Consider the following 26,086-nt stretch of genomic DNA (forward strand, 5'->3'; position numbering starts at 1 on the left):
TCGGGACACATGTATCGCTTTCTGGCAGGGTAAAACAAAACGCGTTTTTAAAAGAACAGTTGACCGGTCTTCTGTCCATCCACGCCAGGAGACAGCCCATGCCAGGGCAGGCAGAGTGGGGTGTAGACTCTCCTCCATTAGCCCTGCCCTCCTGGTCTTCCCCTGGCTCTCGCTCTTTGCCTCTCCGGTCACGTCCCAAACCCGGAGGGACGAAAGCCCTGCTCAGAACGTAAAAGCCAGTGAGGAGGGCCACGCAGACGCAGGGGAGACCCCGCCGCCAGGCCGGGCGTCCCCAGGGGCATCTCTGCCGGGCAGCGCCTTGCGTCATCCGTGGGGCCCGCCCCCTGGTCGGGCTCGGCAAGTTCTGCAGCCTTGGCCGTCGTGGAAGCAGGATTTCCGCGGTTGTGTAATAGCACCTCGCGGGCGCGGAGAGGCCTGGGCTCCGCATCCCTCCTCGGACTGGCCCCTGGTCTCCGGCGGCCGAGCCATGGCCTGGACGGCGGCGGCGGCGAGCGGCGGGGCCCGCGGTACGCTCTCGGCGCACACGCTCCTGTTCGACCTCCCGCCGGCGCTGCTGGGCGAGCTGTGCGCGGTCCTGGACAGCTGCGACGGCGCGCTGGGCTGGCGCGGCCTCGGTGAGCGCGGCCCGCCGCTGCGGCGGGGCGGGCGGGGCGGGCGGGGCGGGCGGGGACGCGGCGCGCATGCTCAGCCGGGCCCGCCGCCTTCGCGGCCGGGCTGCCCGCGGTCTGGCCCGCGTGGGGCCGCGCGGCCTCCGGGGTCTTCCGACGGGGAGGCTGCCCTTTCCTCGCCCCGGGAAGGAGGCAAACACGCCCCGAGGCCCGAAGGAGAGCTCCCCCCTCTCTTTCAAAGACACTTGGGGTGTCTGTGCAAGATTAAGTGAGCGGAGGCTTGGGAAAAGCGGCAACCCGCGTGAAACCATCTAATATTTATCAACTGTGCCTCCTTTGCTTGGTTCAGAGTATTTTCAATCAGAACGCCTATGTGATGTCCTCTTACTGCAAAATTACCCCAGAATATAATCTTCATATCAAAACATTTTTGTGCCTTTCAGTGTACCCTTTGGTGTTTTCAGCCCACTTCCAAGTACACCCACCTTCCTTAAATTTCAGGTGAAATGCTAAAGTAGAATACGATTTGTAATTAATGTGGCTCCCAGTTTTCCTCATTAAGTATTTCTGGCTTATTTACCCAATTTGTGGCATGAAAGTTTATGCTAGATGCTGGCTTTTTATTTTAATCTAGAAAATTGGCTTTTAAGACTCCCATTTTATGCAGCCATTGGGAAGTTGGGCAACCGACTGAGTGTCTTCACCAGAATTCGGACAAAAATCCTTTGTTTTGATAAGTACAGGGGTTTTTGTTAGATTTGATCTTCCATGAGGCCACATTTAATATGATTGAAAATAAACACAGTCATGTCAAAATAACTTAGCCTTGATTCTCTGAAATTGTCTTATTCATTTATTTTAAACAATAGCACAAGACCTATGAGAAAAAAGTTTTGTGTTGACGAGCAATATGGTCACACATTCTGGAATATGGCATCGGGCTTTGAGTTAGTGTAAATTATATTATAAGCTCTGTCACTTTCAAAGTATGACCCTGATGTAAACATCTCAGAAAAGGGTGCTTGACTCTTTGGCTTCTGGAAAGCATAGAGAGTTCCAGTATGCGTTTGAGGGGTAAGATCCTTTCCACACCAGATCTTTTTGAAATGGGTAAGGACATGGGCAGTTTTAGCACCCATTGGTTTCCTGGAATTACTACGTTTGTGAGAGAAACTTTTTTAGTCCAACCCACAGGTAATGAATAGGGCCAGGCAGCTATCATAAATGAGTAAGGCAGGTTGAAGACTGGAAATGAAGAACATATGTCCCATCTGAAAGGGGCAGTTAGTCCTCAGTCCCAGGTCACTGCCACTTTTCAGGAAGTCCAGCCCAGAATTGCTGGACTCTCTCTCTCTCTCAGCACTGAAATACAGATATCCGTGCTTTACCTGGGCTGTCTCATATAACACTTCCAATTGCCCTTGGGAGGTAGGTGCGATTATCATCACACTGTTTCAATAGGGGAAGAAATCATGGTACATATACATTAAGTTACTTGCCCAAATTGACACTGCTAAGGAGCGGCAGAGCCAGGATTCGAACCATGGCAGTTGGGATCCACTGCCTGTGCCCTTAACCTACAGCCACTCTACACTTCCCGACCCCGACTTCCTCAGGGTCGCGAGTCCTGACTTCTGTGCTCTTTTCCGCTGTATCTCAGCCTCTCCAAAGTGTAGTCATTTCAGCCATGAGAGAACAATTCAGTGAGCCATTTCACACATGCAGCCCCATTTTTCTAGTTGTGGAAATCAGACCACCCAAATGAGAACAAGCTCGGGCTGTTTATTCAAAGCAAGGGAGTCAGCCACCATCACTCGAATCTGACAGAGACCCAAAGGCAAGCTGAGGAGTGGAAAAGCTTTATGTTGGAAAAAAGGGGAAGGCTTCAGGTCTGCCCTTATTGGAGGCAGTTGACATGGAGAAGCTATGGACAAGCTAACTAGCAGGAGACCATTCTATGTGATTGTTCAGGGAGCATATTTGACTTTTTCCAGATGGCCGTAAACTGGAAGCAGGGGCAAAAATTAGGAAAGCTGTCCCTTGTTGATCAAGTCCTGACTATTTGGGGCTGATTGCTATAGCGATTATTGTTTGGCTTCCTGGACTAGTTGCTACAGATGCTAATATAACTTCCCAGACTAGTCACCCTAGGTAGTAGATTGGCATTCTGGGCTGCTTGATGCATCTTGTGGGTCACAGTTCTATTTTTATATATAGTCTGGCCATTGTCCCTTTGTATATTCTTTCATAGGAGAAGAATCTAAAATGTCTAGCCCTTGATTCCCTAGCTATAATTTATTATGCACATAGCTGGACCACATAGCTCTGAAAGGAGATCTAGAACAGACCAGCTGCCTCATGAATTATTGGCTCAGCAAGAAAGGAAGCCTGGCTCAGTTCGGGGTGGTTGAGGGCAAGTGCCCATGTTTAAGTATGCCGTTTCCCTGTTGGTACTGTGAAAGGAGAAAGAGGGGAAGAGGTGCAGGGAGGGAAAACTTGACCTTAGAAGGTAGAGGGAGGAGAGTGTTAGGGGACTGAATCAAGGAGACAGCCCTATTTATGCTCAGGACAGTGGAGAGCCTAAAGATACAGAGTGTCTAGATTCCGTATAGAGAATAACTGTAATAGGTAAGACTGTCTCCAGCCGATTGTGTTTATTCTTGATGATGGTGAACATCAGACTATATTTGCAAAGGCAGCTCCACAGATAAATCATATGGCAGCCTAGTCGTTCGCAAGCCGGAATCATCTGTGCAACCTTTTTTTTTTAAATTTTTTTTTTCAACGTTTATTTATTTTTGGGACAGAGAGAGACAGAGCATGAACGGGGGAGGGGCAGAGAGAGAGGGAGACACAGAATCGGAAACAGGCTCCAGGCTCCGAGCCATCAGCCCAGAGCCCGACGCGGGGCTCGAACTCACGGACCGCGAGATCGTGACCTGGCTGAAGTCGGATGCTCAACCGACTGCGCCACCCAGGCGCCCCCATCTGTGCAACCTTTTAAAGACACAGATGGCTCAGAGCTGTCAATTCAGTAGGTCTGCTTTGAGGATCCTGCATCTTTCTGGTTTTTGCTGAGCCCTACAGGTGAGTCTAAAGCACAGCCTGGTTTGGGAGCCTTTGCTTAGGCCAAATTCTCTTCTTTGGTGGCATCTTAATAGATATTTTTGGGGCGCCTGGGTGGCTCTGTCAGTTGAGTGTCCATCCCTTGATTTCGGCTCAGGTCATGATCTCACGGTCATGAGCTTGATGCCTGCGTCCGGCTCTGTGCTGAGCACGGGGCCTGCTTGGGATTCACTCCCTCTCTCCCTCTCTCCCTCTCCCCCCCCCCCCCTCTCTCTCTCTCTCTCTTCCCCTCCTCTCCCTCCCCCTCCCTTGCTTATGTGGGCACATGCACTCTCTCAAAATGAATAAATAAACATTTAAAAAATATATACACATAACAGTTATTTTACCACACTCTTTCACTTCTCCACTTAATTTTCTTTTTTTTCTCTTTTTTTGTTTATTTACTTTTGAGAGAGAGACAGAGCACGAGCAGGGGAGGGGCAGAGAGAGAGGGAGACACAGAATCTGAAGCAGGCTGTCTGCTTCTCAGAATCTTTGAGCTGTCAGCACAGAGCCCGACACACGGCTTGAACTCACGAACGTGATATTATGACCCGAGCCGAAGTTGGAGGCTTAACCAACTGAGCCACCCAGGTGCTCCTCCACTTACTTTTCTTTATCTTTAAACGTATTCTACATATTATTCTTCAAGTCACTTTTATCATGTATTGTTATTAAGAATAGTGTAATCACTAGGTTAACATTCTCTGGTTGGTGATGATTTTATGGCTTCGCAATGAAAGTAGGAGCCCAAATCGAAAATGTTATTTATTTTATACTATCTTACAGACATGGGAACATGTATACTTGGTGGCAAGTCATTTCATTACTTTACGGTAGAGGGTTATTGAGTGTTATTCGAATTAAATTGAAACCTTTCAATGCTTATGATACATTGAGAAGGAGACCCTTTTACAGATAGTCTATAATGGTTGTATTTAGATTTCCTCTTCTTAAAAAAAGAAATTATCAGAGCAATTATTATTCATCATTTTAATTTAATTCATCATTAAATTTAAAATTACATTAAATATGTATTTGAATGTTAAAGACTTAAAGTAATAGGAATAATAACGATAGTAGCTGCAATCTACTGTTTACTCTTTGTCAGATACTCTGTGCTAAGCACTTTATGGAGTGTGTCCTTTATCACAAAAATCCTGTGAAGTAGTCACTTTTCCTATTCCCATTTATAGGTAGGGAAACGGACTCTAGGAGAATATAAGCAAATTACCTCAAGTCATGGTCTTGTAAAGTACAGACTAGGTTTCTAATTAGATGGTCAGACTCCAGAGCCTATGTTCTTTTTAAAAAAAATGTTTAGGGGTGCCTGGGGGGCTCAGTCGGTTAAGTGTCCGACTCTTGATTTTGGCTCACATTATGATCTCCCAGTTCATTCGTGGGATCGAGCCCTGCGACAGAATCTACACTGACAGCACAGAGCCTGCTTGGGATTCTCTCGCTTTCCCTCTGCCTCTCCCCTGCTTGTGCACACGCACACACACACACTCACCCTCTCTCTGTGTCTCAAAATAGATTTAAAAAATTTTACAAATGTTTAAGTAGACTTTATTGTTTAGAACAGTTTTAAATTTACAGACAAGAAGAATTCTTATATATTTAATGTCTTTCTCACATACTCTGCACTCAATTTCCCCGTTATTAACATCTTACACTAATCTGGTGTTGTAGACTCTAAGCCTAAAGTTCTCTTTTGTCTAGCAAAAGAGCAGACACAGGATTAAAACGAGAGATGGCTAATGTCGGGGGGGGGGGGGGGAGGGGATAAGAACCTCAAATAAGGGTCCTTGCCTCGTATTTATTCAGATCAGAAGGCTTGCAAACGTGATGGGTGTGTACAAAGAGACAAAGAAACTCGGCACATTAACTTGTGGATATGAGGGGGGAAAGGGAATTTTGAAGATATACAGTGTTTGGGGTTTGGGTCAATATAAAACAAAATCCAGGCACCGGGCAGATGGGTAGATGGTTGTTAACGGCAGACAGGAGGCACCGTGTCTGTTTATCTTTGCCAGCCTAGGGGATGAGACAGACAGGGGGAATAACCTCAGGGTTAACAAGACACCTTTTCTTTTGTTAACCATCTCCGCTCGGGCTGCTTTGCCTGCAGCGCAGAGGTCCAGAGTCCAATTCACCAATTTACCTAACCTGTCCCTATTCTCCTATGAAAGCAGCTTTCTGCTGTAGTACTAAACTTGGGGTGCTTTCACCCTGAATGCCTAATCTTGTTATTCCTATGTATTGGGCACCTTTGTGCCGATTCTATTTCAGGCCTTTGCCTCTCTGTGTGTATATCTAGGGGTTCAGCACCCCTTCCCTGTTTTGGGGTGCCTTTGCACCTCCCTATTCTTGGCACCTTTGTGCCTCCCTATTCTTGCCACCTTTGTGCCTCCCTATCCTTAAAGTGCCAATCTGTTTACCCAAACTCGGGTGTGAGCATTTTATGACTTTGTGTTTCTTTATGCCCTGTTAACCCATTGGTGTAGACCCTGGGGGATTCCTAAGCTTATCCCCCACAGTCTGGTACATTTGTTACAATATCGATATGTTATTGTTAAAGTCCATATCTTATTGGGATTTCTTTCGTTTTTACCTAACGCCCCTTCTCTCTTCCAGGATCCCATCCAGAGGTTAGTTAGCCATCATGTATCCTTAGGCTCCTCTTTGCCATGATCGTTTCTCTGACTTTTCTAGTGTTTGATGACCTTGACAGTTTTGAGGAGCACTGGTCTACAGTTTTGTAAAATGTCCCTTGACTAAGATTTGACTGATGTGTTACTCATGACTAGACTGAAGTTATGCATTTTTGAGAGGCAGAGGTAAAGTGCTATTTTCATTACATCATATCAAGGGTGCCCACTGTTTACATGACTTAGCGCTGTTGCTGTTAACCATAGCTGAGGTAGTGTCTGTCTGTTTTCTACACTGATACTTCTCCCTCTTGGCATACTCTTTGGAAGAAGGTCACCATGTGCAGCCCACACTTAAGGAAGAGAGAGTTATGCTTCCCCTCCCTGAAAGTGGAATAGAGCCTGTGTTCTCTTGACCACCATGTGATTTCTCTGATCTTGCAGTGTTCTCTCTAGATCTCACTTCTACTCTGAGTTACCACCCCATTTCTCTGTTCCCTTTAAGACAAAATTCTGTGTATTATATTCCAGGCCCTCCATTTTCCTTGAACCCGCTCCAATCAGGGTTTCATGCCCCACTGCTCCATTAAAATTCCTCTCATCCAAGGTCACAGCAGCTAAACTCAATGGTCAGTTCTCAGTCTCTTTCTATTTGACGTAGTTGATCACTCCTTCCTCCGTGAAGCACTTTCTTTACTTTAGAATTCACACTCTCTTCATTTTCTTGTCTTCTTACAGGTTCCTCTTTACCTCGCTGACCTCCTCGAATGCCCCTGGGATTAGTCCATGGCCCTCTTCTTTTCTGTTTATCTACTTTACCCACTATCTTGTCAATTGCATCTGTATGGTAATAATGCACATTTCTAGCCTAGGTCTCCCTCTTGACATCTGTACCATCTCTCTGTTTGCCTACGTGACAGATATTTCCAGCTTAACAGCCCAGAAATGCTTCCCTCCCCCAAAGTTTTCCCCCATCTTGGCTAGTGGCAACCCCATCCTTCATTTGTTCAAGCCGAAATTATTAGTCTTCTGTGACTTCTAGCTTTCTCTCACAAGCCACATCCTGTCTCTCAGTGTATACTGGTAACTCTGCCTTCAGGATCTATCTAATAATCTGATCACCTCTTACCACAGCCTCCACAGCCCTCCTGGTCCAAACCACCGTGAGATCCCACTGGCTAATTTCAGCGGCCTCCTAACTGGGCTCCCTGCTGCTACCACCCTGGCCCTCCTCGAGTCTCTTTTCAGCACAGCCACCGACCGGTGAACTAAAGTATATATGCAGGGGATATCATATCATTGCCCTGTTCAGAACCCTTCAGTAGCTTCCCACCTCACGGTAAACACCAAAGTCCTACATGCCTTTTCTCACTTCCTTCTTGTTTGCTCCACTCCAGCTCCATTGGCCTCCTCGGACAAGCAAGGAACATTTTCCTGCAGGTAGCCTTGAGGTTCATTTCCTTACCTCCTTTGTGTTTTTGATGAACCATTATCTCTCCTGATCACTCTTTTAAAATCAACACCCCCCCCCCCCACCCTGGCGCCTGGGTGGCCTAGTCAGTTGAGCTTCTGACTCTTGGTTTAGGCTCAGGTAGTGATCTCACAGTCTGTGAGTTGGAGCTCTTCAAGTTCAAGCCTCATGGTTGGGCTCTGCACTGCCCAACAGTGCTTGGGATTCTCTCTGCCTCTCTCTCTCTGCCCCTTTCCTGCTCACACTGTCTCTGTCTCTCAAACTAAACTAAACTAGACTAGACTAGACTAGACACTCCCCTCCTCCTTATGCCCCTTTCCTGCTTCCTTTTTCTCTCCATCACTTACCATCTTTCAAATATTTTGTAGATTTTTATTTGTTTTTTTTTGCCAATCTAGAAGTAAGCTTCAAGGGGACAGTGTGAGAAGTAAGCGGGAGGAGTCGTTTTTAGAAATACCAAATAAAAGCTGTGCTGCCTAACGATAGGTTTGCAACCTATTGGGAATATGTAGGAGCCCCCTCACCCCATAGTGGAGTCCCAAACCCTTAGACACTTCGCTTCCTGGTTCTTCCCCTCTCTCTTTCCTGTGCTTATTTTTGCGGGCTTTGCAATGAACATGCGCCAAAGAACAGAGGGAAAAGGGACTGAAGGTCTCTGTGTCACCTCAGGGAATGTACATGTGTGCCAATCAGACTACTTTTTGCCTTACGTGGGGACAGGCAACATCCAGGTAAGCTGTCACCGCTATAGTACTCAGCCAATGAGGAACCAGGGGAGGGGCTTACATACTAGGAGATAAGTTGTCTGCTGTGACTTCCCCCAGTTTGCCTGTCCATTAGACACCCCGCTCTTGCAAGAACGTTGATTAAAGCTTCGCTTCACTGTGCTGTGAGTCTCAACATCTCTCCTTTGGGTCAGTGGGCTTATTTCTCACAGGCAGGGAATTTTTTGTTTGCCTTATGTCCTGCTTACTCCTTTAGCATCTGAAAGTGTACGTGGTACAGTGTAGGCATTCAATAAATATCTGCAATTGAATGAATAGTGAACAGATGTCTGTTAAATATCCAAAACCTTCTTGGGCAAAATATCAAAGCGTTGTACCTGATACAAGTCATGGTCCCTGCTTTTAGGGATTTTCCAATTTAAGGTAGGCAACAGGCCTACGCACATTTTTTATTTTTACACATGTATTTATTTTTGAGAAACAGAAGCAGACTGCAAGTGGGGGAGGGGCAGAGAGAGAAGGAGACACACAATCCGAAGCAGGCTCCAGGCTCCGAGCTGTCAGCACAGAGCCCGACACGGGACTCGAACCCACAAACCATGAGATCATGACCTGAGCCAAAGTCAGACGCTTCACCGACTGAGCCACCCAGGTGCCCTGGCGTATACACATTTTATAAAGAAGTTTAACAAAGGAAGAAAACATGGGGAGATAGTACTGATCATAACCTGGGTGAGGAATTACACAGCTCTGCTTCAGACTGAAATGCTGGTGTTCAGGGTGAACTGTTGTAAAAATTTCTCCCAGAGGTAGTTAATGTTAGGTCCTTACCTGAGTCTGGGATTGAGGAGGGAGTAGGGCAGAAGGCTATGTGAATAATCATGCATAGCCCTTCCATGGAATATGAGTACTGCTCAGGTATGGGTAAAATGTAATCATAAGCTTAAGTATGGATAAGAATTACTTCTTGTAAAATTTATTACCTAGTGGGTTTTTTTTTTTAATTTTATTTAAATCAAGTTAGTTAGCATATAGTGTAATAATGATTTCAGGAGTAGAATTTAGTGATTCATCACTTATATATAACACCCAGTGCTCAACCCAACAAGTGTCCTCCTTAATGCCCATCCCCCATTTAGCCCATCCCCCCCCCACCACCACCACCTCCCCTGCAGCAATCCTTCGTTTGTTCTCTGTGTTTAAGAGTCTCTTATGGTTTTCCTCCCTCTCTCTTTTTATCTTATTTTTCCTTCCCTTCCCCTATGTTTAGCTAGTGGGTGTTAATGCTATAGTCTGGTAAGAGGAGTTGAGCTAACTGACACATTTGACTTGTGTTATTTCTTTTGGAATTAAAAATATCTTCAATCTTAAATGTTCTTTTAAAAGAATGCCTAATTGCGTTGTGTGCTTTGTAGGAAGAAAGAGAGACTTCTTTTCCTTTTCCCATTATATTGTCTCAAAACAAACTTTGCAAGAGTGCAGTCTTAAGTTACTAGGGGTTTTGACTTGTGGTTATATGCAAATACAAAGATTCCAAACAAGGGTGTGTTGCATTAGTCTAAAAAATCCCTTCAGAGACATATTTGCATGTGGAGAGTGCTTTCTGCAGTTGAATTCCCCAGTGGTTAGCATTACCTAGATAGTCTTGCTCTCTCAAACAGAGCCCAAAAGGACCTTTGAGCGTCAAATGAGTATTAAGCAATCAGTATCTTCAGATAAACTAATCTGAACTGTTCAGGTGGACTTTTTGGCTTCTATTATGCCAAGATGCCTTTCAAAGAAAAGATTTGCCTTCCAAAAAAAAATTTTTTTTAAACAATACTTAACTATAGCATATTTTTCTTAAAAAAAATTTTTTTTAATGTTTATTTATTTTTGAGAGAGAGAGAACAGGGGAGGGACAGAGAGAGAGAGGGAGACACAGAATCTGAAACAGATTCCAAGCTCTGAGCTGTCAGTACAGAGCCCGATGCAGGCCTGGAACTCGGGAACGAGGAGATCATGACTTGAGCCGGAGTTGGACGCTCAACAGACTGAGCCTCCCAGAAGCCCCAACAGCGTATTTTTCTTAATTTATCTTTTCATTTAGAATGCTCTTAAGTTTAACAACACAATTAGTCATTGAGAACTTTACTCTTTATTTGTTTAGTGCCATGAATAAACAAAGATCTATGTTCTGGAAGAAAACAGGAAAGGATTAGAGAAAACTATGAATATGGAAAGATCTGACTAATAAACATGTCAAGAGTTTGCCTTCCTGTATCATCACATTGAAGCTCTTGTCTAGAATTTGACCTAAATGAATTATACACTTTATGGGTGCTGATAATGCTCGTTAGTGGTGTTTCTATGCAGAATGCATCATCATTGAAGAAAAGCTATTAAGGTTTGTACTATGAATCACCAGTTAGAGAAAGAGAAAATGTATTTCGTTTCTTATCCTTGAAGCAACCCATGCATGCGGTATCCATTTCAACTGAGCCTGGGCCAGTTATACTCCATGAACTGTTGCTACTAGAAAAATGCCTTTGCTTTCCATAGACCTGGTGCAAACTCAGAACCCTTTGATCCTGGTCAGTGTTAGGGAAGTAAAACCTCAGCTCTTTTGGTATCTGTTGTGTCTCAAGTCACAAGGTGGGAGAGCACAGAATCATGGCCTGTTGCACTCTTAAAAGGGAAATTCAGAAACTGAACAAAGAAAAAGAAAACTGGGGACTAGAATGATGTGGGAAATCCGATATTCCCTGGGACTTGAAAAGTTAACTCTAGATCTCCTTTGGGGTTATAAACTATTCCTTTTTTAATTTTAAGTTTGTTTGTTTGTTTGTGTATTTATTTAGAGAGCATGAGCAGGGGAGGGGGCCGGGAGAGAGAGAGGGAGAGAGAAAATACCAAGCAGGCTCTGCACTGTCAGCAAAGAGCCTGATGCGACACAGGGCTTGAACTCACAAACTGTGAGATCATGACCTAAGCTGAAACCGAGAGTTGGATGCCACCCAGGTGCCCCTAAACCATTCCTTTTCTACTGTGAGAATTGTGAGCCATAAAATGTTTTTACCTTTTTATGTGCAAATATGGTATATGAGACTCCTGGTACTTCTGCGGCCAGATGGATCCTCCCAAAACTAAAGCTTCCATCTTTGCACTGCCTTCTTAGAAATCTTTGGCCTTGTTTACTTTCAGAATAGAGCTTAAGTTTGTGTGCTAACACCCAGGGCCTCTGTCACTCAGCAAATATGTATTGAACATCTACTATGTGCCAAGTGCGTACCTACAAAGGTAACAGGGAGACCCCATGGGGCTTGTTCACCTTTTCTTTAACGTGAACCCTCTGCTCTAAGCATACTGGCCTCTTCTTTGCCCTCTCAGGCCCTTTCCTTCATTTCTGGAACAATTCCCCATCTGACAGGCTCTTCTGTTTTGTCCCAATTCAACCCTGTTGTAAAGTGAGCTGATGTCGTAACCGAACAAACATGAGTTGGTGCCTTGGTGAGTCAGAAACTGCACCAGGTTGCGTTTTCCCACAAAGAAAACTTTTGTATGTGGCAAATAAGATCATGGGGACTGGCTTCCAAAGCCATGACTGCCTGAGAGAGGGTGAATGGGTTCCTTTTGTTCAGTGTTAGGATGAATATTTGGATTGGGAAGCCTTGTCTTCCTGTGTAGAGGTCAGCATAACATCACACATGCACCTTAAGGAAACATGACAATATGACATCGTGTGTTATGTAAATGACACTGAAGCTCCTCCTTGGGTGGAGATTTTAGTATTATAATGAGATAAAGATAATCATAAGTTATTCCACAGCTCACTCTATGGGCCAGCCGCACAAGCTCCAGGCTGGTTTAGCATAAATGATCTGGGTGGTCTGGGCCAGCAGGAGGTCTTGTCAAGGCAGGCGCCATCACCTGGGGTTGTTGGGGGGGTGGGGGGTGGTTTTGGGTTTCATTTGTCTGAGTTAAGGGAAAAGCCAGAAAGTAGAGCTTAGGGAAAAATGTAAGACAAAAGTTAATGCGTGTAGCAGGTGGATAGTAAAGGCCAGGTCCTGGGGTCTAGCTGGTGACAACGTCCCACCCTCATACTCCTCCCTGACTGTGGTAGCCCACAAGGCTGTCATCTCCCTTCATGTCTCATCCCAAAATCAGGTCATGTCTTATCCAGAGTTTTAAAGCAGAGAGGGAACTGTTTGCTTTTTTTTAAATTAATTATTTTTTTTTAAGTAATCTCTACACCAGCATGGGGCTTGAACTCATGACCCCAAGACCAAGAGTCACATGCTCTTCCAACTGAGCCAGCCAGATGCCCTGAGACGGAGCTGTTTTATTTTATTTTTTTATAAAAGCTTGCTGTATGTTGTATAAGTATTATTAATTTATATGGTACATTATGCCTGATACTCTATAAATGTCAGCCAAGTAATCTACTAATAGAAAAAGTAGAAACCTAAACTTTCACTTTGCTGAGATTTGATATTTAGTGTTCCCCTGTTGGAATGTTAATCTGGAGACTGGGAAGTGTTCTAAAGACTGGTAGAGGTATTTTAAGGTCAGTGCTGCTATAATCAGCAGACCAGAGAGGGACAGACAAATTTAGTGTCTGTTTCGGGAGGGACTTCAAATGGACTTCAGAGGATGTTTACTGACGAGAAGTTTGAAATTGCTCAGCGACTTGCCTAGAGTTGCACCATAGGCCAATGGCAGAGCCATGAATAAACACACATTTTCATGCGTATACCCAGGGGGCCACAAGGGTCCTCTGTCTTGATGGAGACTTCCCTTTTGAAGACAATGTAGTCTACTTTTGGGGTTCACAGTTCATTCCTTTATTTTGTTTCCCAACTGAAATTCCCATGATTTTTTTTTCTCCCCAGTATAGTATATTAATTCCAATAATTCCTTGAGTATCGGCCTCTCTTCAGAAGTATGCATAATTTTAAACTTGGTTCAGGCTCCAGAAACCATGCCTCTAGGAAGCTTTCCATGATGCCCTTATCTTTTTGAGAGAGATAGAGAGGGATAGAGTCCCAAGCCGACTCTGTGCTGTTAGTGCAGAGCCCAATGCAGGGCTCCATCTCATGAAACGTGAGATCATGACCTGGGCGGCGAAATCAAGAATGGGTTGCTCAACCGACTGAGCCACCCAGGTGCCCCCCCCCCACCGCCTTTTTTAAAAGATTTTATTTATTTATTTATTTTTAAAAAATTTTTTATTTATTTTTGAGACAGAGAGAGACAGAGCATGAACGGGGGAGGGTCAGAGATAGAGGGAGACACAGAATCGGAAGCAGGCTCCAGGCTCTGAGCCATCAGCCCAGAGCCCGACGCGGGGCTCGAACTCACGGACCGCGAGATCATGACCTGAGCTGGAGTCGGACGCTTAAACTACTGAGCCACCGAGGCGCCCCAAGATTTTATTTTTAAGTAATCTCTACACCCAACATGGGGCTTGAACCCACAATCCCAAGATCAAGAGTTGCACACTCCCCCGACTGGGCCAGCCAGGCACCTCCATGAGGCCCCCATTTTTAGTTAGGGACCCCTCTTCTTGCTGCACATACACTTGACGTATGCAATTACTATACTACTAGCACAGTCAACAAATGTTTGAACTTGTTAAAAAGTGAAATTCAACCGAGTAAACCTGAAGATTTTAATTGGCTTTACTTAATAATTCATGAATCAGTCAGTATTCCGTCTCGCAAGTAGAAGGGAGTTCCGGGGAGTTGTACAAAATGGAAGGTTATTTTCCAGGAAAGATGGTGGGGCAAGAAAATTATTAGCAAAAGAAAAGTATTGTTCTGCTTGGGTCATGACCTCGCGGTTCATAGGTTTCAGCCCAGTTCAGCAGAGAAGCTGCTTGGGATTTTCTCTCCTTCACTCTCTGCCCCTCCCCCTCCCCTCAAAATAAATAAGCAAAAACTTAAAGGAAAAAAAAAAAAAAAAGGATTGTTCCTGGCAAGATTCTTTCCCTTAGGGAGAAGAGCAGGGGGTCTTATCATGCAGATTACCTCATCTTCCTCTGGGGATACAGAGGGCCCATGTAACAGATTACTTCAAAGGAACTGATCAGAAAATTCCTGACTAACTGGGTAAGATTTATATTCTGATGCAGGTTGAAACTACAGTACTGGATTAGGTATTTAGCCCCATTTGGTGACTTGGCCTAAGTGACGCCATTTTGGGCCTGTTGACAAATTGTACCGATTTGCACTATTTCCCCTAAGAGCTTTTAGAAATAGTTAAAGTGTTTATGAAAAGTGTGCCTCAACCAAATAGGTAGATCACATCATCAAAAGAAATACATTAAAAAGTAAGTTACTGGGGTGCCAGCTGGCTTAGTCGGTTGAGCATCTGACTTCAGCTCAGGTCATGATCTTCCGGTCCGTGGGTTCTAGCCCCATGTTAGGCTCTGTGCTGACAGCTCAGAGCCTGGAGCCTGCTTCAGATTCTGTCTCTCTCTCTCTCTCTCTCTCTCTCTCTCTCTGCTCCTCTCCCGCTCTGTCTCTCTCTCAAAAATAAACATTAAAGCAAACAATTAAAAAAAAATAGAGAGTTACTATATCTTGATAAATATTTTTGCTTTGAAGGTCCCCTTCTATTTTTTAGTGTGAAGCTATCTAAAACATATATTGACAGTTGGATAGTCCTTGCCTCTTCATGAGACATCATCTCTTCCAAGAAATAGATAATAAAGATATTCTTGCCAGAACTTAAAATATGGAGGAAAGGCAAAAACAGTCCAACTTAATGATGTCAGATACGTTATTGTAGCTGTTTTTTCCTTTACAGCCTAAGCATACATTCCAGTTGAATGTCTCAACTTCATCATCCTTTATCGGATATGCCACTTCCTTTCACCCTTTTCTGATACAAGATGTGACTGAATAACATAACGCTTAAGATGAAACTTTGTGGGTATTGACCAGGATGGACTAAGTTATATGCAGTAACAAGCACTACCCAAATCACTGCCAGTGGTTAACATAACCGAAGTTTGCTTTTTGCTTGTGGGAACAGCACTGAGAGTCCAGAACAGCTGACCTCATGAGGTGGCCCAGCATTCCAGGTGGCTTTGATCTTGAAGCACCCCCGTATCAACATGTGCTTATACCTGGTGGCGAGCATGGGTGCCTGGTGAATTGCCCCCTGGCTCTTCAGTGTTCCTGGCTGAAAGGGACACATAGGCATAACTAACCCAGGGCAGGAAGATGTAATCCTCTCTGAAGGGGCAGAAGATTGGAAATATTGGTGAGCACTGGTAATACCTACCGAGTCCATTTTTGGTCCACAGGAAGAGGGGGGCAGTTATGGTTGCATATTGTGATCTCTGTCAACTTTCAGGATGTACTTATACTCTCAGCAAAAACAGAAAGTTGAAGGAAACTGAATAGTCTAGCAAACCCTTGAAGGACTGAAAATGTGGGGAGAAGGGATGCCATATTAAATCAAAAGATGTTTGTCTTTCTGATGTCTTGATTCAAATACCGCAGCTATTGGGGTGCCTGGGTGGCTCAGTGGGTTAAGTGTCTGACTTCTGCTCAGGTCCTGATCTCACGGTTCGTGAGTTTGAGCCCCACATCAGCCTCTGTGCTGACAGCTTGGAACCTGGAGCCTGCTTTGGATTCTGTGTCTCCCTCTCTCTGCCTCTCTTCCACTCGTGGGTGCGTGTTCTCTCTCTCTCAAAAATAAATAAATGTTAAAAAAAAATTCAAGTACTATAACTAGTGTAGTAGCTCCCTAAGAAATTTTTTAAAACTTTAGAGTCTTTTAGAGTCTGAAATAGACTGAACAGAGATAGTTCTGTAGGGGGGCTTATTACACTTCTCAGGTCTGAGCCCCTGTTTGTCCTTTAAAAGGACATCAACCTTTGGAGAGTATCACTGGGGGATAGGTGAGTCCTCCAGTGAGGTTACCTTGGTTACTGCTGGAGAGAAGCTTCCAGATTTGTGTGTGGCAGAAGAAAAGGCTGATTTCCATAGCCAGTTATGGTGACGTGTTGAGGGTCCCCACGACCACACTCGGATGACAATTGGATTTCATCCATCCATGTGTATCTGGCTTTTTAAATTTTTTAGACTTTCCAGAGGATAAAGGTATGAGACAGGGTGTCTGGGTGACTCAGTCGGTTAAGTGACCAACTCTTGATTTCAGCTCAGGTCACGATCCCATGGCTCATGGGATTGACTTCTGTGTCAACCCCCCCGTATCGGGCTCTGTGCTGACAGCTAGGACACTGCTTGGGATTTTCTCTCTTCCTCTCTCTCTGCCCCTGCCCTGCTTGTGCTCACATTTTCTCTCTCTCAAAATAAACATTAAAAAAAATAATTAAAAAAAATAAAAATTATAAATAATATGAACTAAAACGTATAAAGTATCCCTACACATGTATTCCAATAAAAGTAAACTATTGTTGGGTTCTTCCTGTTGCGATTTCTACAGCGGAGCGACTTTCAAACAGCTGGCTGGATGTTCGTCACATCGAAAAATATGTTGACCAAGGTAAAAGTGGAACAAGAGAACTACTCTGGTCCTGGGCACAGAAAAACAAGACCATCGGTGACTTGTTACAGATCCTCCAGGAGATGGGGCATCATCGAGCTATCCATTTAATTGTGAATCATGGTAAACATTTATGATTCTTATGATGTGGCTCTCTGTCTATTTTATAGAGTTTGCAATTTATAAATGTAAATATTGCATTTTGTTCAAGACCATGACTGGTTATACTATATGTCAAGGATTCCTTACCTGAAGCTTTATCTGAAGGCTTTTGTCACTTCTTTTGGGTGACACTTTCTTTCCTTATTGCCTATGTTATACAACACAGTCCTTTCTACCACTTGTTTGGGTTTTTAAAATTTTTTACTTGTAAACTACACATTAAAATTTTTTTTTTAATATTTATTTTTGAGATAGAGACAGAGATGGAGTGTGAGCAGGGGAGGGGCAGAAAGCGAGGGAGACACAGAATCTGAAGCAGGCTCCAGACTTTGCTGGAGCTGTCAGCACAGAGCCCCACGCAGGGCTTGAACTCACAAGTGGTGAGATCATGACCTGAGCCGAAATCAGATGCTTAACCGACTGAGCCACCCGGGTACCTCAAAATTACACTTTTTTAAACGTTTCACTCTTAGCTAAGAGAATCAGTTTTCCATCCAAAACTCTGACACTATTTGAATTGTAAACAGAATCACAGTGTTTGAGTAAAACATAAATACTTTTATAATTAGCTTTGTCATAGAAGTCAAAATATAATTGGATTCTCTCTTCCCCCGCCCTTGTATTTTAGTGCAAATGATGCCTGGGGCTTATCTTTTATCTTCAGTGCTGTTTTTATGCCAGGGCCTCTAACTCGGCCTTACGAGTCTCGTTTCGCAGTGGTCTAATACCTCCCTCTATTTGTCTTGTGTGTTTCTGATGCTGTGTCATGACTTACACTTAAAAGCAACCTGATAAGGAAAGCTCATGAAACTTTTTCTGTTCATTCTTTATCAATAAAATAAGTTCCTAATGTCCCCTGTTCTGTTTACTCCACTTTAGATTTATTCACTTCAACAAGAATGATCCTGAGTGATCTTGGGTCTTACGTTACAGACTCAGGGCTCTTAGGCTGAAAATTCTTTTGAATCAGCATCCTTGTTCTTTTGGCTCTTTTGTCCAGAGGTATTTTTAGTTCCGTATATTTGCATGCAAATATACCTCTACCTTATCACCCCTACCTAGAAAAAATCCTGCGAAATTTGTACCAGAACACTGTACCTTCAGATTGACTTTTATATGCTTTTTACGTTTAATGGGATATTAGACAGTTCCCAATAGGCTCCCACTACAGTATTTCCCGTAAAACGTGGCTCATCTCTTTTGTCACTGTTTCCTCACTTGGTTTAGTCCCATGGAATGCTTCACTACGAAGCTGACTGACCAAGTAAAGTACAGTGACTCCCTGGACACTGTAAATGCACTGCCTTTTCATTCTCTGAGCCTTTTCCAGCTGCTGAAACCACCCACACAACTTATCGTTCACAATATAAACTCACACCAATCTGATAGGACGCAGGGTTATGTTTTACATTTACAGATTCTGGAATAGATTTCAGGATACCTTTTCACTCTCTGTGTTGTTTATTTACACAGCAGAGAATGATGTGGACTGTGAGTAGACGAAAATTTCACATCCTTGCTTGACTCCTGTTGCACGTGCAAAATTGATTTCATTTTTAAAAATAGGAGATTCGCTGATTGGTGGAAAGACAATTATTTACTGCCCTAGTATCAGGAGATAGGTAAATCTGAGATGAAGAGGAGGATAGCATTTTGGTCTGAGTCCTTTGCTGAGAAAAATAGCATTATTTAATTGCAACTTGTTGAGTGGATGCTTTGAAACTCAATCTTTAAAATGTTAGTTGTTTATAGCTTGTTCAAAGAAGCAGCGTGATGATTCATGGAAACCGTTAAGTGAGCCTACTGAACAAGTGTCTCCTATGATAGCTACTCAATGAATTAGAAGTTAGAGTTCCTAACTGAAAGTGCATAAAAAGATTTAGTCTTTGTTTGTTGCTCCCATGCACAGACTTACCAGTTATCCAAATAATCCATTATTTGCTCAAATATCCATTTTTGCCTCCCTTCCCTTGAAATTGTCAGTTTGGTGGGATGGTTTTCATTTTAGAGGAGAGATCACTTTGTGGATTTGGAATTTCTTATAAGTCCTCCTGAGAAAAGTCTTGTATTTCCTCCCAGTCACTATTCCTGCGATTCAGGTAGCTGCCATTAGGTGTTTTCACATCCATAAAGCATTCCCTCATATCTCAGGACATAGCCTGGTTGTTCAAGAAACGAGAATCCTTACCTGCTTTCGTTATATTTCTGGTATGCCTGCTCTTACATATCACATTTTGCATTTATATTTCAATGGTCATAATTGTTTTCTACTTTTGACATAAAATCCACAGTTTTCTGCTGGTTTCTTAGGAGAGCCATTTTGAATCTTCAATTTTATATGACAATGAATATTGCCTTCCTTTTTATGGGCAACAAAAGGACAATGACTTTTAGTGCCCTTAGTTCAAATTTTATTCTACACGATACTTCCCCATGATGTTTATTTCTTTTTCTTGCCTAATTGCCCTGGCTAGAACCTCTGGTATAAGGTTGAATAGAAGTGGCAAGATCAGACATTTTTTTCTTGTTCCTGATGTAAAGGGGAAAGCATTCAGTTTTTCATAATGATGTATGACATTATTTGTGGGCTTTTCACAGATACCCTTTATTAAATTGAGGGAATTCTCTTCTATTCCTTGGGTTTTTACGATAGGTTAGTGGATTTCATGGGTTTAGTTCTTCATTCTATTAATGTGGTGTATTACATTGGTTGATTTTCATATTGTAAGCCAATCTTGGATTCCCGAATGAATCCCACTTGATCATGGCATATAATCTTACATGTTTCTGGATTTACTTTGCTAGTATTTCATTGAGGACTTGTTGTTGAAGACTTCTGCATCTATGTTCATAAGAGATATTGGACGATAGTTTTCCTGTGAAGTTTTACCTGGCATTGGTATTAGGATAATATTGGGTCTCATAGAATGATTTGGGAGTTGTTTCCTCCTCTTCTATTTTGGAAAAATTTGTAAAGAACTGATGTTAAATTTTGTTTAAATATTTGATAGAATTCACCTGTGAATCCATTCAGGCCTGGGGTTTTGTGTGTAGGAAATCTTAAATTATTAATTCAGTCTCTTTCCTTGCAATAGGTCCATTCAGATTGTTTATTTCTTCTTGAGTTAGTTATGGCAGTTTGTGTCTTTCTAGGAATCTGTCTGTGCCATTTCAGTTATCTAATTTTTTAAGTTTATTTATTTATTTATTTATATATTTTCAATGTTTTTTATTTATTTTTGGGACAGAGAGAGACAGAGCATGAACGGGGGAGGGGCAGAGAGAGAGGGAGACACAGAATCAAAAACAGGCTCCAGGCTCTGAGCCATCAGCCCAGAGCCCGATGCGGGGCTCGAACCCATGGACCGCGAGATCGTGACCTGGCTGAAGTCGGATGCTTAACCGACTGCGCCACCCAGGCGCCCCTAAGTTTATTTATTTTGAGAGAGCACGCAAGTGGGGAAGGAGCAGAGAGAGGGAGAGAGAAAGCATCCCAAGCAGGCTCTGCACCTGCACAGAGCCGGATGCAGGGCTCAAACCCACGAACCTCAAGATCATGACCTGAGCTGAAATCAAGAGTCACTTAACTGAGTGAGCCACCCAGGTGCCCCTTAGTTATCTAATTTTTTACACGCAAATGTTCATCATATTCTCTTACAATTCGTTTTATTTCTATAGGGTTGGTAGTGTGTCTCCTCTTTGTTTTTGGTTTTAGTAATTCGAGTCTCCTCTCTTTCTTGGTTCGTCTAGCTAAATCAGTTTTGTGATTATTCCAAAGAACCCCTTTGGTTTCATTGATTTTCTCTTTTGTTTTTATATTATCTATTTCATTTATTTCCACTGTAATCTTAATTCTTTCCTTCCTTTGCTTCCTTCAATTTAGCACGTTCTTTTCTAGTTCCTTGGGTGAAAATTCAGGTTATTGATTGAAGATCCTTTTTCTCTTTTAAGGTAGGCATTTACAGCTATAAATTTCCTTTTAAGTCCTCCTTTTGCTACATTCCATAAGTTTTGGTATGTTGTGTTTTCACTTTCATTCATCTGAAAGTAGTTTATAATTTCCCTTGTGATTTCTTCTTGGATTCATTGGTTATTTATGGACTTGTTGTTCAATTTTCATGTATTTGTGAATTTCCCAAATTTCCTTCCATTACTGATTTCTATTTTAATTGCATTGTGGTCAGAGAATATGCTTTGTATGATTTCAGTCCTTCCAAATTTATTGAGGCTCATTTTATCGCTCAAGATATGGTCTATCCTGGAGACTGTTCAACATGCTCTTGTGAAGTATTTGTATATTCTTTTGTTTTTGGATGGAATATTCTAGAGAATGTCTGCTAGATCTAGGCTTGTAGTTTGCTCAAGGAGGTCTGTTATTAATTGGTTATGTTTTGTTGCCGGTCCTCTAAGCAAAGTAGTTTTTTAAAACATTAGAATACAGTAAAAAAAAAAACTAGAAGATGAAATAAAAATTTTCTGAAGTCTGAATCAAAATGTCAGATGTGACAGCAAGATACTTCAGGGTTTTCATCTTTTGCAGGAAGCTACATAGACTACCTCAATTCAAATAGAACATACAGAAGTTACGGTGTATATTTGGGGAGGGGTGACAGGTGTTTGTGGCTGATCACACGCGCGCGCACACACACACACACACACACACACACACACCTCTAATATCTTACGGCACAAGAGGGGATACAAAATAAACTAACCTAAGGAGATATAATCCCATAATTATACAACTTTAAAATATATGGGCAAAAAGCTGATTCAATGTTGCTTTTTTCCTTTCAATTTTCTACTTTCTACTTTAATATTTTTAATGATGTCTATCAATAATGTAAGGTAGGTATTATACGTTAGGTAAACAAAAACATGTTTGAATAATATTTGATCATTACAAAGCTATTTACATATGTTAATTTGTAACCATTCAAAGGGAATGCAAGTGAACTTTAGAAATTAACACTACTAGCAAGGTGTTTATTTTCACAGTCTAAGAAAGGAAAAAAACAAACATGCTTATTAGAGACATAAAATTTTATCTGTATCTACCTCCCTTTATTTCTTTTTAGGAGCACCCTTGAAGAGTCAGAGCCATCATGGAGATAGATTTCCAAACATGTTACCCAAGGTAGAGTGTATGTGCAGAGATAATGAACCTTGAACTCTGTTGCATATATAATTGAGCATGGGGGATGAAATTATCAGACAGAAAAATGATGGTTTGCAAGTACTTTTTTAAAACCAATAAAGCTTTAGCTTTCTCGTTGCTTTGTTTAGTTGGGGATTCAGGAAACTAGAGATTTGTGGGAAAGGAGTGAAGAGCTTTCTCCTCTCAGTGATCTGTCATAGATAAGGCTTAGAACTAGTAAGAGTGCTGTGAGTTACACATTTGTCCTAATTCAGCTTTTAATTTTCCTGTTCTACTTGGCATTTTGCATGTTGCTGTTGGTTTTTATGGGAACAAATAAATTGGCAGCGATCATTTTTTATAGCATTAGAAGTCATTTAAAATTGACTGTAACTATGACATTGATACTTGAGTTTTTGTAGTTAGTATGGAAGCTTTAAACATATAAGGCAATGAATACCGTTGAATTAAATAAAGTAACTTCGCTTTCTACTAGCTTTCTTCTAAATTAGATTCTGCTCTATTGCACTGTATAGTCCAGGGGGAGCTTTGGATTTCTGTTAAGGTTCTGTTCTTTCTAGGCTTATGAAATGGAATTACTTCAGTATGTATTTCCTCTCTTAGGAAATAGCCAATGTCACAGTGGATAATGTTCTTATTCCTGAACATAATGAAAAAGGTAAAAAAAAAATTTTGTTTTTTTACTTTAAATCATGCTTTGCTTTAAGTTAACTTACAGAGACAAATATCCAATGAACACATTAACTATTCATTAATATGCAGGTTTAGGGTAAAATTTTCATGGATGTTGAAATACTTGCAGCTTTGACTGACACTAAGTTCTGATGGATGATATATTATTGTTATATTAAAAATCCACTGGCCAATGGAGAACATAATTGTGGTCTCTTCCCTGGGGGGGGGGGTTTCATACTTTCTGTTAGTGAAATTTGCATTTTTATGTGTCATAGGAAAACATTTAAAAATTACATTGGGTTTTATATAGTGTTAGAAATTGTGATAGCCCTTGCAGAGATCTTTAGAGATGTTTGTAGAGCAATGCCGAAGGTCACTATGAAAGTCTTATTATTTCCTTATCACTTTTATTACTTTATTAGCAGGGAGAATAATTTAATTCTACCTGGGAATCATTCTGATCAACGTTAATGGCTAGTTAAGGCTGCTTTGCCTCGTCTTTACCACCAGATCTGTACCTTCCTTGGTTCAAAAGAGAATTAGAGAAGTTGGATAAAATTTTGGTCCTTTAAGATTTAACAATAAGATGTAAATCAAACAGCAAATGTGGAAATATAGCCAAAATTGGGCTCTGAAGGATTTAGTTAAGCTTTTCCCCTTGGATATGTATTTGATTACCTTCTAAATGTTTTCTCCCAATCTCTGCTTTAGATGATTTTTTAAAAAGCTGAAGCATCTTCCTAATTTACTCTGAGGAAGTAAGTTAGAAATTTAGAGGAATTGGCTCATGAAAAATGATTCTATCAGTCATACTTGGAGAATATTGTTTAGTCATAACAAAGTTTCCACTTCTATAGGTTTTGTTTTTTGGTTTTTTTTTTGAATGATTTTAGGTTCATAGTGAGTCAAAAGCAACCCATTGATCTAATGACAAAGAAGTGGAGTCCTGGAAAACTTTCCTCAACCGAGTTCTTTGGCTGACCTCTTTGGAAGGGTGATAGAATCACAGTACTATTATTCAGATATCTAAAAAGGCATTTGTTCTGTGGAATGGTGGGAGCCAGACCCAAGTAAATGTGCAGAGATGGGCTTCAGTTTTGGTTCCTGGGCCTTCTGCTCCTGGCTCTCTGCTGGGCTCTGAAGTATTTCTAATATGGAACTTATGGTTCTTTTTAATGGTGATGTTGATTCTTTAAAAAAAAAAAAGAAAGAAAGAAAAGAAAAAGTAACTTATCTTCTCCCTACTTTCTGTCCTAAGGAATATTGTTTAACTCCTCCGTCAGCTTTCAAAACATCAGAGATGGAACCAAAAATTTCCACAAAGACTTCCTAATTGGAGAAGGGGAGATTTTTGAGGTCTACAGAGCGGAGATCCAAAACCGAACATATGCCATTAAATTATTTAAACAGGTATGGAAAGAATTACTATCACAGGATATCAGTTCCATTTATTTGCTCATATTTCATGCTAGAATGTGTCATTTTTCATCAACATTGAAAGGAGATATACTCGAAAATAAAATTTAATAAATGGAAATAAGATATATGACCTCAGGTGACTGGAGAATGCCTGACTTGCAGGAATGTGGAAGTGAAATTCTTCCCATCCCCAGATGTGTCGAAGGCGAAAGGCTTTTCTGAAGAGCTGTGTAGGAGCTTGGCACTTTGCCTGTGCTGGTCTGCTCCAGTTTTCTTGTGTTGTTTTGTTTTGGTTTTGGTCTTGTTTTTAGGATGGGCCGTGTCTCCTCCAGGCAGCTTCACAGGCTAAGCCCCAGACTGGTCGTCGGTGCTACTTTCTAAATTATCGTTTATCACAGTTCAAGAGGGTGGGAAAGGGGAGGCTTCAAGTAGAAGGAGCGAGGCAATGATCAGAGTTGGAGTTTAGGAGAAAGCTGAGTGACTGCAGCCAGTAAAGCAGAAAGGGTGTTGGGGTATCACACCCAGGAGTCAGGAAGAGACAGGTATGCACACATACACCCAGAAGAACTGCTCTGCTGTTCTTCATCGTTAGTCAGCAGTCAATACACATTCATTCAACTCTTTGTGAAATGGGTGCTGGGCAAGGATGAAGAAGGCATCATTCCATCCTCCGGGAGCTCAGTCCTGTGGGGCAAACGGTCAGGTAAAGAAAGCAAAGATTAAGCTACAGCGTGAGAAGTAGTTGAGCCCGGATTTGCACAAGAGGTCATGGCAGCACAGAAAAGACAGCCAGGGCAGGGGCAGATCCAGCACCCAGAAGAGAGCCTGGCACAGAGGAAGTACGTGATAAACATTTCTGCAATAGACAAATGGGGAAAGCGAACGAAAGGAAGTGACCTCTCAGCTGGATTTTGAAAGCCCAGTAGAATTTTGGCAGGGAGGGAGGCATGGGAAGTGCTTTCTGGGTGGAAGAAATAGCAGGTGTAACAGCCTGGAGGTGCGTGTGTGCAAACATATGCCTTACTAATAACAGATCACTGGGTGGAGGGAACGTAGAGCGGGGGGTGGGAAGGTAATGGCAGATGACACGGGAAAGATGGCTCAAGTCGGTGGGCGGGTTTTAAGTGGGAGAGTGAACGGATTAGGTTTGTGTTTTTGAGATATAACTCTGAGCACAGGTTAGGTGATGGGCTGGAAGTCGGCAGAGGCATTGGAGCAGAGATGGCAAGGACTAGGCTGGAGGTGGATAGAGGGGGTTTTAGATGGGTAGTGAAGAGATGGATGGGACTTAAACCCATGTCCTCAAGCCTAACATTAGAGTCACCTCAGGAGCTTTTTTGAAATGATCCCTCAGCATCAGGTTAGGTCAGCATAGTGGTGGCAGGCATCCGTATTTTTTCAAAGCTCCCCACGTGGTTCAGATGTGTAGCCAGCGTTGAGAAGCCCCGCTCTGAGCTAGGGCAGAGGCAAGGTGAAGGTACGTCTAAGCCAGGAGGTGAAATGGACCAAATCTCACGATCGGTGAGATAGGGCTGGGCAAATGGGGGAGAGGATGGATCTCGAGCGATTCCTCCTCTGCAGCTCAGATT

The 26,086-nt window shown here is 42.5% G+C and overlaps 1 protein-coding gene across 2 annotated transcripts in view; it reads left to right on the forward strand.

The window, feature by feature from the left end:
- The first annotated feature begins 487 nt into the window (after positions 1-487).
- Positions 488-26,086, forward strand: part of IRAK3 (interleukin 1 receptor associated kinase 3) — a 53,604-nt gene continuing 28,005 nt past the window's right edge. Inside the window, exons 1-5 of one of the 2 annotated variants that reach the window (XM_023257204.2) lie at positions 488-635; positions 17,024-17,206; positions 22,324-22,382; positions 23,007-23,061; positions 24,337-24,488. In XM_023257204.2, coding sequence (XP_023112972.2) covers positions 488-635; positions 17,024-17,206; positions 22,324-22,382; positions 23,007-23,061; positions 24,337-24,488 — 597 coding nt within the window. Of the gene's footprint in view, positions 636-15,151; positions 15,833-17,023; positions 17,207-22,323; positions 22,383-23,006; positions 23,062-24,336; positions 24,489-26,086 lie in introns of those variants that run through there. The other variant, XM_045062038.1, reaches the window with a different exon arrangement.

Source organism: Felis catus, chromosome B4 (assembly GCF_018350175.1).
Source record: "Felis catus isolate Fca126 chromosome B4, F.catus_Fca126_mat1.0, whole genome shotgun sequence".
NCBI lineage: Eukaryota > Metazoa > Chordata > Mammalia > Carnivora > Felidae > Felis > Felis catus.